At 37.5% G+C, this 12179-nt stretch overlaps 1 protein-coding gene across 3 annotated transcripts in view; it reads left to right on the forward strand.

Annotated features, from left to right (window-relative positions):
- The window catches only part of LOC141495912 (meiosis-specific coiled-coil domain-containing protein MEIOC-like), a 47662-nt gene extending 40588 nt beyond the window's left edge, over nucleotides 1-7074 (forward strand). For all 3 annotated transcript variants that reach the window (XM_074197792.1, XM_074197793.1, XM_074197795.1), the window contains one exon: nucleotides 538-7074. In XM_074197792.1, the coding sequence (XP_074053893.1) occupies nucleotides 538-749 (212 nt within the window). In that variant the 3' untranslated portion in view covers nucleotides 750-7074. The remainder of the gene's footprint in view (nucleotides 1-537) is intronic.
- Nucleotides 7075-12179: the final 5105 nt, after the last annotated feature.

The following is a 12179-nucleotide window of genomic DNA, read 5'->3' on the forward strand; positions in this document are numbered from 1 at the left end:
CCTACTTATTTCTTTAGAATTTTATTTATTCAAGATGATGGGGTTAAGTTAAGCCCAAGGTCACATAGCTAGGCAATTATTAAGTGTCTGAGGTTGGATTTGATCCACTGTGTCACCTAGCTGCCCCTCTCATTTCTTACTTAAATTCATCCCTATTTGAAGGCCCAACTTAAGCAACTCTACTTCCACTAAACTTTCCTCAAGAGGCTATCTTATATTAATCTTTCCCTTCTCCAAACTTATATTGTACTTAGTCCTATAGTCCCTAACCTGTCTTTAATTTCCTTTTGATAATTTTTGTCTCTTTAGTTAGATTTAAAGTTTGATAAAAGCAGAAACAAAAAGTAACATGAATGAGAGAAAGAGAATGAATGAATGAATATCCATTCCTTGCAATGTAAATCTAACTTTCCACCAGGATTTACAAAGTGGCAAAAATATGATGAGAAAGTATTGATTTGTATTCTTGCTTTGAGCATTGTGTATGGGTTATCTCTGGGTACATGGTTCTGACTGACAACTTCTCTTTTGTCATAGTTGTCCTGGCTCTGGCATTGGTTATTAAAGATCTTGCCTGTGCAACTCGGAAGACGCGGACTGCTTTATGGTGTGCATTGCAAATGACTTTACCCAAGACTTGCTTCAACCTGCCTGTGAAACAGGAGGAGATTGAAAAGGTGTTACAAGAACTGTGTCCTCAAGATGCTGGTACCCAGGAGAAAATGATTGTGAAACATAAAAATCATTGAGTAGAAAAGGGAAACAGAGCACAAAGTAAATTCTGGAACCATTGCTTAAAAATTCTGGGGCAAAAACACTTTTCCAATTGTCAGAGTTTCCAGATTCGAAAAAAAATTTAAAAATAACTGATGGATGAAATTTGATTACTGTGATTTCAGAAGGAATGTTTCTTAAGAGTGATGTGGCATTTCTTGTAATATTGTCATATGTTCTCTATGAAATATTGGATCACTTAGGAAGCTGGAAATAGCTGAATATTTCTTTGGTTCTTTTCCAATTCAAAATGAATTTCTATACTTTGACCATGACCTGGGGAAAGAATTAACTAACGTTTGTATCTGGTGAATGATGGCAAAATATCTGAAAAGTAAATTTTACCAGATTGTTTGCAAAGGGTACATTGAGGTTTTTAAAAGGTCTTTGAAGTCATTTGGGTGCCAAAGTAATAGGAGTTTTTAAAGATATTTTTGCCCTATTCTACCAGAGCAAGAAATTGAAAACTCTTTCACATTTTTCCAAATTAGTTAATTATTTTAAGTTATAGTAACTTAATCTGAAAAAACATTTCATGTAATCATGTGGTCAATTCAGTGTTTTCAAGCTGGGATAATGCTCACAACTGAAATCCTATTTTATTAGTAGTCCCTGAGGAAACAGGGACTCAGATTTTTGTAATTTAAGTTACTTGTTAAGGTTACTATTAACAGGTGAATTAAAGTACACTCAGGATTTGAAATCACATTTATTAATTTCTTATAATGGATTTTAAAGTAACTATTTGTCTTATTATGCACTTAATCAAAAATATAACTATTAGTTTTAGGTACTATAATTTCATAAACATTCCATATTTATTACATTTTTATTTAATATTTTATTTTAATAATATGATACGGTGGTTTGTTTCTCCCCCCCTTTTTTTGGTTAAATGCTCCTAATCAGATTTAATGATTTACTCAGGAAATAGATGTCTCTATGTGATATTGCTGTGTACATATACACATCCACACAGTGATGTGTCTGTGTGGGTATGTGTGTATGCATCTGTGTGTATGGATGTGTGTGTGTGTGTGTGTGTGTGTGTGTATGTGTGTGTGTGTGTGTCCCCAAAAATCTTAGTGTCGTTTAGACCCTTAATACACTTGAAACTCCTTTAAGATCTTGGGCTCACCCTGTGTATGTATGAACATAAGCATATATATGTATATAAAGTATATGGTTTGGGGGTGGGAAGAGATGGTTGCAATATATTTACACAAAGCTAACTCTATACTAGGTTACCAAAGTTATTTAACTGATTTGTTTTAGCATGAGAAGTCATGTACTCTAATTAGTCCTTGTATTGTGGCTTAGACAATCAAAGTATTATATGTTAGTATGAATATACAGAATGAGAAATTTGAAAGAAGTCTTGTCTGCTTTGCTATTTAGGAATGTTTTAATGTTTTAACTATCATGTCTTCATGGTTTTTTTTTTTGTTTGTTTTCAGAATGCATTAAAAAGCCAATTCATTTTCATAGTGATTAGAATATTGATGAGATTGGGTGGTAGACCTTTCAGTTCTTTTTAAAGTTTGAAAAGGAATTATTTTAATGTGTGAGAAGATTTAATCATTACTGTATGTAAAAGTACATCATTCTTTGTAAATTGGTCACTATATATCAATGCAATATTTTTTCCATGTGCTTTGAGAACAGTATAGTTTTGGATTTGTGAATGCTTTTCCAAACCAGATGCTGTGTATTTAATAGCAGTGCCATTGCTAAAAAGTAATCAGTCTTACAGAATAGCTATTTGTGTACTAGGGAAATGTAAAACTCATTATGACTTAGAATATACTTCAGAATAGTCTTTAAAGTCAAAAACATTATTTATAAGTATTTCTGGGCATAAATATAAGTAGTTTTCTGTCTTGGTCCAAATTTTTTAGAATGATGTTGAAAAAGAAGCGTTCTGATATCATTTAGGTTTCTCTGTGTGTCTGTGTCTGTCCATGTGTCTGTGTGTGTGCAGCTTATTTGCACTACTTAAATAATTTCAGAAAGTGACATTCATGAGACAAATGAACTATTAAACATTCAGTGTTTACAATATTTTGCTTTCAGATGGAATCAGTCTTGAGTAGATGGTTAGAAAATCAAATTGAAAGAATTATTTTTATTTCTATCTTAAATGCTATTTACAGCAGAGAAAACATTGTGGTAGTGAATGTATGCGCAAGTTAGGATTCAGTTATATTTGTGATAATTGTTGAAGGAATGTGGTCTTAATATCTTTATAATATGTTTAATGTGCCTTTATAGTCTTAATTTTTTTATAAATAAGTGCATTCTTGTTCCCACTTTCTATTGCTATTTAAAAATACATTTAAAGAGATTATAGTATATTTTCTTTCAGTAAATAGATTGGAGTTGCACCCTCATTGTATTTGGTTATGAGCTCTTTAACCAAGAGGGGAGACCCATCAACAGAATGAAATTTCAATCAACTCCTACCATATTGCCTCTGTGTATATCAAGGTGGTGAATATGCATGGTTTATGAAAATCATTTAACATTTTGAAGTTAAAATATTCTTAAGAATCTTTAGAAATTAGTGATCTTTGCTATGCAATGACCCACTTTTGGGGTATTAGTAACTGCAATATGATCTTTAAAACTCATTAGTACTCAATTAGCAATAAACTAGCACAGAATCAGTTTACTCTCTGTTCAGTTTTTTTCACCATATAGATAAATATTTATCTTTGTATATTAGATAGCATTGTGAAAAAAGAAGATACAAGGAGCTTTACTCTCAGTGGTTTTTGTTTTAAAGAGTAAAACTGAAACTCAGCATGTTCTTAATTTCTATTAAAATGAAAAGATGATTCATTTAAACTGAAAGTTTTCTTAGGAATATCTTTGCTAAACTCCATATTCTTCCTGTATTTTGAGGATTGCATTTATATATAACAGGAGTTGTAAGAAAGTCATTTTAGATACCTTCTTTAAAAACAAAGATCACTGGTGCTTAGACTTTTTAAACTGAACTCAAATTTTCTTATGCATTTCTATAATTTAGAAATGAAATAAATATCCAAGATATTCTTAAGGTGACTAATCATAAATTTAAAGATTGAAAATTTTTGGAAAGCATTGGTAAATCTGTCATAAAACCAGTCTAGCAATAGTACCAGTAATGCCTGATCATTTGCTTCAGGTTTATTCTTATACTGAAGTGATTTCATCAGTGTGGAGACCTCCTCCAGTAATACTGTTCACCACCCTACCTTGCCTTAGGAAATGGTTTCATTAGCTTCTCTGGCCAAAAAATTCATCTTCTGCTGATCCACATTGGGATGAGGACACTCTGCATGTAGTACATCTGGCTCTTCTCCTGTACCTGGGCCCACAAGCACCTAGCAGAGCTGCTGTTATGCTGGTGGACCCTGCCTTGGAGAACCCAGGGGGTCCCCTCTGCTTCCTGCAGAGGCTTTGGAGCAGAGGAAACACTAATGAAGGTGGGGTACCTCCAGAGGAATGAAATTTGTCTAGAATAGCCATTTCTTGGAGAAATGCCTGTAATGGAAGACATGGGATTCACAATGTCATATATACATCTGTAATTATGTAGTAACCATATGTATCTGTCCTGGGATGTAAAATCCTTGGCTTCCAGCTTGGAGTGGAAAGAAGACCCAAACTTTCCAGCAGCATAGTTAGACTGAAGATTTTTAGCGTTGGGTTTTGGAAAAACTTTAAGGGGAAAAAAATGAGGCTTCTCCCAACTCATGGGTGAAATTCTTTCTATAATTGTACTTTGCAATAGTGAGACTTTTTCCCTGATAGGCAGTCGTTCTCATGGTGAAGCCTGGGGGTCCCAACCCTTCTAGAGAGACTAAAAGCTCTTTTCATCATAATGCCTCAAGACATTTTAATTACTACTCTGTTGAACGTTAGTAGATAAAATCCACCTAAACAGATGGTCTTTGAAGTCTCTCCTTGTTTTGAAGAGTGTGATTGTGTTCTGATGCCCAAGCCTTTGAGAAACTCTGCTGGAGAACTTGACAAGTGTCTCTAAGATACTTTGAATATTTTTAAGGATGTTATGCTTCCCTGGATTCATAGATTTAGGGCTGCAAGGGGTCATTTAGCCCTGGTCCCTCAATTTAAAGAGGGGAGAAAATGAGAGACCTTGAGAGGTTGAGTGACTTGTCCAGATCACAAGCTGGGATTCAAACACAGCCCTTGGAATCCAGCCCTTCTTCAACCACACTGCGCTGCTTCCTGGTCTTGTTATTCTGTTTTATCTGGAGAGAGTTGCAGTCTTGAGCTTGCTAAGATCTTGATAATGCTGGTCAGCCTCACCGCAGCTCTTCAGTCCCATTACTGACACTTGGACTTTTACAATCAATAAGTCAGCAAACATTTCTTAAATGCTTATTGTATCAGGTCCTGGGGTTAGAAACTGTAAAAATGAAATCATCCCCACTCTCAAGCAACTTAGACTCTAATAGGGAGATATCTATGTGTATATGCTTGCTTATGTCTGTGTACTAATAGATATCCATGTACATAGATCTGTATGTTTGTGTATGTTAGATATGTATGCATGTGCTAAAATAAAAGGGAGGGGAAAGAACAATTTGTCCACAGAGTTACACTGGAATTACTACATTATCTCTCCTGTTCCCTCCACACCAGCTGGCTTGAACCATCAGCAGTGCTCTTCCATTCTTGATTTTTGAACAGATATGTCCAACTGTTTAATAGGGACACCTGTGGATATGGTACAGGGTGTGATAAAACTGGAGTGGTATAGTAGCAAAGAGAGCTGCCCCCAGAGGTAGGAAGTCCTGGATTTAAGTCCTGTCTGTGGGCCCTGGGTAAGTCCATTTATTTCTGAGGGGTTGAGGCAACTCTCTGAGTTAGCACTGGCAGAGGGGTTCCTTCTTGGGAAAGGGGCAGAATGTAAAATCATCAAAGAAAAGAAAGCCCCAGAGGGCTTTTTGAGCTCTTTGGACTGTTAGCAATGACAATGTAATGGATAAGTAAATCACTTGTTTTAACAATAGGCCATGGAAATTTGGTACCAGTGTTTCTCCCTATTGAGAAGTTGCATTTAGGGTGTTTGGAGAAGTAGGAAAGGATTTTAGAGTTTATCTTGACCAGCTTCCCTTCCTTTTGTTTGCTGAACTATCTTTTAAAAGCTATGATGTCATAGCTTTGGGGCTGGCAAAGATATCAGATAATCTAGTGCAACCCCATCATTTTATAGATGATGAACTGAATTCTAGAAGCTATTACCCACTCAAGCTCATATCGGTGTAGTAAGAATATAGCCGATCCAGGCTTTAAATCCAAGACATCTGAGTCCAAGTTCTGTTTACTAAGTTATATATGATGAGAAAAATAGATCAATGTGAGGAGATAAAGGAAAAAATGATCCACTTTACAGATTTTAATTTCCAGTGGCTTCTTTATGTACCTTAATAACGGATTGGCTATCTCCAAAACTCTCTCCCCCTCCCACCCCCTCCCTCTCCCCAAATTAGGCTAATTTGGTGTTATATGTGGGAAGAAAATTCCTATCATACAGTTATTTGCCAAAAATATTTTATACCTAATTGGTTAATCTCATTTACTTCAAATAGATTTTACATTGCTCCTGAAGTATATTTTGCAGTACATTTTGAAATTGAATGTTTACTTTGCTCTAACAGAAGCATATAAGTATTTAATATAAAAATAAGGTATAAAATTTGTCATCTTCTTGTATTGTTTTTTTAGAATAGCCTTAAATATGTTATTAAAATTTGAAAAAATTTACTGCTTCTACCTCTTCTTACTGTTTTCTGAGTAAATTCTCATGTTATAATGAAATGACACTCTATTCAAATTACTCTAGGTATTAAATTAACTTCACTTTGGAATGACCTTAATATGTATTACCTTGCTCATTGTATTCTGTGACCTTGGTTGGATTCATTCTTTTTTGTTCGGAACCTCTGATCTTAAGAAATGAAGACGTCTTTGAAAAAATATAAACCCAGTATAATATAGCATGTACTATGTAATGTTATGTTTCTGTAAATGACAGCTTTATGAAGATCCTGTAATTAAAGATGGGTCAGTTTAATCTTATCACATTTTTGTGTTGATAACTTTTCAGATTTAAATTTGTTCTATAGGTATCTGTGCCTACCCAATGCAGCTATTGTTTCAGTCCATTTGATTTTTATATTTGATACCTATTTATTGGTATCTGTTACTTGAGAGTATTTGTCACAGAAATAATCTGTTCCTGTTAACTAGGCAAGCCTATAAATTAAAGTATTTTATATCACTAAATTGCTTTGATTTCTTTATTGAAAATAGGACAATATTTGAAATAAGGAAAATCAAGAGAATAATAATTTAGAGGAAAGAATGTCTTAGATTTTTTCTCCAATTCATTTTATTTTTTATTTTTTTAATTTAATATTTATTCTCATTTTGTACAAATAATTTTTTTTACATTAATAAAATATTCTTGTTTAAGGGTAAATGAGGGGCAGCTAGGTGGCGTAGTGGATAAAGCACTGGCCCTGGAGTCAGGAGTACCTGGGTTCAAACCCGGTCTCAGACACTTAATAATTACCTAGCTGTGTGGCCTTGGGCAAGCCACTTAACCCCGTTTGCCTTGCAAAAAAAAAAGAGTAAACAAAATACCTCCCCCCCATAAATATAGAGTTGCTTGAGCGATAAAGGGGAGAGAAAAAAATTAAAATTAAAAAAATAATAATTGTAGGTATGGACAGGTGGCGCAATGAACAGAGCACCAGCCCTCGAGCCATGAGCGCCCGAGCCCACAACCGGCCCTGTACACCCCAACAATCACCCAGCCGTGTGCCATGCAAGCCACCTGAACTGGCCCTGCAAAAAACCAAAAAAAAGAAAAAAAAGACCCAAAATAAAATAAAATAGTAATAGTAGTAGGGGTGGCTGGGTGGCGGACAGAGCATTGGCCCTTAAGCCAGGAACACCCAGGTCCAAGTCTGGCCCCAGACGCCCAACAATCACCCTGCTATGCAGCCCCAGGCAGGCCACCCAGCCCCATTTGCCCTGCACCCCCTCCAAAATAATAATAATAATAAAAAATGTGCTTGAGTCTTTGTTACAACACTAACGCCTCTGTCACGGGTGGATCACATTCTTTATGATAAGTCTATAGCAAAAGTTACTTCCATATTTTTCCACCATTGTCATTGCTGATTGCAACTCCCTCCTTTCATATTTCTCCACTACCATGTACTATATTTTCTCTCACTTTTCATTCTGACTGCTGTAGGGTAGCTGAGTGGCGCAGCAGACAGATTCCCGGCTCTGGGGCCAAGAAGCCCTGAGCCCCCATACCATTCCTTAGGCCCAGCATCCACCTGGCCCTATGGTCCCAGACAGGCCATCCAATCCCAGCCCCTTGCAAGAAGTAAAAAAGAAAATGTGTTATATCTGACCACTCTCCCCCCATGGTCCATCCTTTCCTCCATCACTCACATCCCCCCTTCCTCCTGTCCCCCCCGCTTCTTACTCCAGATGTCTATACCCCATTGAGTATGTATGCTGTTTCTTCTCCTAGCCACCTCTGATGAGAGCAAAGTTTCCCTCATTCCCCCTTGCCTTTCCCCCTTCCATATCATTGCAGTAGCTCATTGTAATAAAGAAAAATCTTATTATATGAAATATCTTGGCCTATTTCCCCCTCTCCTTTTTCTTTCTCCCATTACATTTCCCTTTTTTTTCTATTGACTCCATTTTTACACCATATTTTATCTTCGAATTCAGCTTTTTCCTGTGCTTAAACTATAAAAGTTCCATCTACCTGCTCTGTTTATTGAGAAAGTTCATAAGAGTATTATCAGTGTCATTTTTCTATGCAGGAATACATGCAGTTCATCATCAATCCCTCATATTTTCTCCCCCTCCTCCAATCTCTATGCTTCACCTGAGTCCTGTATCTGAAGATCAAACCTTCTGTTCAGCTCTGGCCATTACAAAAGGAACATTTGAAATTCCCCTAGTTCATTGAAAGTCCATCTTTTTTCTTGGAAGAGGACATTCATTTTTGCTGAGTAGTTGATTCTCAGTTGCATTCCAAGTTCTTTTGCCTTCTGGTATATTTATATTCCAAGCCCTATGAGCTTTTAATATAGTTGCTGCTAAGTCCTGTGAGATCCTGACTGCAGCTCCATGGTATTTGAATTGTGTCCTGGCTGCTTGTAATATTTTCTCTTTGACTTAGGGAGTTCTGGAACTTGGCTATAATATTCCTAGGGGTTGGTTTTTTGGGATCTCTCTCTCAGGGGATCGGTGGATTCTCTCCATTTCTATTTTGCCTTCTGCTTCTAGAATATCAGGGCAATTTTCCTGTAGTAATTCTTTGAAAATGATGTCAAGGCTCTTTTCCTGATCATGACTTTCAGGTATTCCAATAATTTTAAAATTATCTTTCCTAAGTCTGCTTTCCATATCAGTTGTTTTTTTCAATGAGATATTTCACACTTTCTTCTAATTTTTCATTTTTTTGGTTTTGAAGTATTGATTCCTGATTTCTGGTAAATTCATCAATCTCCCTGAATTCTATTCTTTGTCTGAAGGATTTGTTCTCCTCAGAGTTTTCTTATCTCTTTTTCCGTCTGGCCAATTTTGCTTTTTAAAGCATTCTTCTCCTCAATAACTTTTTTGAACTGTTTTATCCATTTGACCTAAGCTGATTTTTAGCATGCTATTTTCTTCAGTATTTTTTTGGATTTCCTTAACTAAGCTGCTGACTTCATTTTCATGTTTTTCCTGTATCTCATTTCTTTTCCCAATTTTTCTTCTAACTCCCTCATTTGATTTTCAAAGTCTCTTTTGAGCTCTGTCATAGCCTGAGCCCAATTTCTGTTTTTCTTGGAGTCTTTAGATGCAGGAGCTTGTGCTTCCTCATGTTCAGACTGAGTATTTTGATCCTTCTTGGGCTCATTTGTAAAATATTTCTCAATGGTGTCCTCTTTTTTCTCTGCTTGCTCATTTTCCTAGCCTTAGCCTGTTTTCAGGTGCTTCCTGAGCTTTTGGGACACTCCCACAAGGGTCTCAGTGTGTGAGGCTCTGTCCTCCCTCCTGGTCTGTGAATGACCATATGCGCCCCCCTCTGCCACAGGGCTGAGGTGGGGGGCCCTGCTGTTCTATGGGGGGGCCTAGACTGCGATCAGGATCTGAATGTGGTCAGAGCCCCAGAGTCTTGTTCCAGGGGCAGAGGGCAGAGCTCTGCAGTCTCTCTTCACTCCCCTAGGTTCAATGGGTTCATGCCCTGGGGGCTCCTGCTTACCGGCTCCTCCTGCTTCTGTTCCTGGATCTGGGCTGTGGTTGCCATGCTGCTCTCTGTGTGCCCCGAGGGCTGGGCTCCACATGCTTGCTCTGGCAGAGGTCCCCTTCTGTTCCCCCAATTTGTGCCTGGTGCTCCCTGGGGCGTAGCTCAGGAAACGCCCCCCGCTGCTGTGAGCCACATTTTTTTATTTTCAAAGCTGGAGCTGGCGAAGAACAAAATGCAGACTTGTTTATATTGTCCATTCTCATCGGTAGTGATAGTGACAATTAACAAGTTGTTTTTAAAGCACCTACAACATACTAGTCACGGTGTTAAGGCCACTGGGAATTCAAAGAAAGGCAAAAACATTAGCCCTGCCCTCAATGAGCTCACGTAATTTGAGGGAGACACCTGCAAAAAAAAATTTCACATAAACCATAGTAATATTAATGGAAAGTAATTTCAGAAGAAGGGCAATAACAGTGCATATGTGGGAGAAATATAAAATAAAGCCTCTTAGCACGGGTGAGATTTGAGCCAAGATGTCAAGGAAGCTGGTAGGTGACTGAGGAGGTGGAACATTTCAAGCATGGGGGAAAGCTAGTGAAAATTCACAAGAGTTGGAAGAGAATGTTGGGTATAGGCCTGAGAAGACTAAAAGGTAGACTAAAAAAAAAGACTGAGGGACTTCAGAAGCAGCAATTTATATTTGACTTTGGAGGTACTATGAGGCATGGGGTCCAAGTGAGAGGGGAGCTGGTATTCCAAGACCATTTTAGTAACTGAGTAGAGAAAGAACTAATAGGTATGAGGAGAGATTGGAGGTAGCGAGACCAAGCAGAATACTATTCTAGTCCAAGGGTGAGGTGATGGAGACTTGCATCAAGGTGCTATCTGTGTTAGTTCGCAGAATAAGATGAGTTATGAAGGTAGAAATAAAATTTGACAGAATTGTATATGAAGAGTGAGTGAGAGTAAGAAGGCAAAGATGACAAGTATAAATAAGCCTAGTGTCTAGGAGCATAGTGTGGCCCTAAACAGTAACCTGAGATTAAGGAAGAAGGGAGAATTTGAGGGAGAAAGTTCTCTTTTGGACACATTAAGTTGGAGATGACCATATAGTATATATGTCAATGTCCAGGAATATGCTGATACTTGAGGAATTGTTGGTGATGGTGGAACTAGAGCTTAGGAGAGAGCCTGGGCTAGATCTGGTAGAACACTGAATCATCTCCCCAGAGGTTATTAAACTCATGAAATTCTAGGAACTACTGAAGGACCCAGGTTCAGAACAACTCAACCCCACCCAATGCTTTGTTCTGGAAGCAAAATGATTTTGAATGCATTCAGGGATTTCTTTTTTTAAGTTGTATGTAAATGAGGAAGATCTTTATAAAATAGAAAACAAGGAGAAAATATAAATTACTGAACCCTATGACTACTTTTCATCTCTTGAAACTGTTGGAGAATTGTCCTTTCATGGCAGGAAGGGTAACATTGATGAAAGGATGAGATGGGTGTAAGCTAGCTTTCTACAACAACGGATCGAAAATATGGAATCTTAAGATCACACACACACACAGACACACAGACACACACACACACACACACACACACACACAATTGAACAAAGCATAACCTCAGAATCTCTCTTCAGAGTGTCTTCCTGTCCATGTCTTTGCCAGGGCCAAAGTTATTTTGGGACCACAGTGGTAGATGCTCACCCAACCTACTGCGTATCCAAATGTCCTTATCTTAATTTCTAGTAGGATGGGTTTGATTCACATCAATTCAGGAAGGTTTAGAACTTGTTCAGGTTAGAAACACCCTCACCTTTGACTGATCAATAGGGGCAAAAATCAGAAGAGGGCCGCTGTAACTATCCTTTGGTCTTTGAATGAGGGGAGGAGTATTTTCCCCCTCCCCTTCTTCCTTGCTGAAGCCTGAGGGACCATCAAGATAAACCAGTTTAGGAAAATGGTCTAAGAAAAGCAAAAATCATCTCCCTAAAACTACTTGATCACCAGAACCCTAACCCAGAACAGACTTTATGTTCTGGACATCAGAAAAAGTTTCGGTTGGGGAGTCAGACTTTGATCCAAATTGTGGACTGATTTGGTTAATGATT

The sequence above is a fragment of the Macrotis lagotis genome, chromosome 8 (genome assembly GCF_037893015.1).
Source record: "Macrotis lagotis isolate mMagLag1 chromosome 8, bilby.v1.9.chrom.fasta, whole genome shotgun sequence".
Lineage (NCBI taxonomy): Eukaryota > Metazoa > Chordata > Mammalia > Peramelemorphia > Peramelidae > Macrotis > Macrotis lagotis.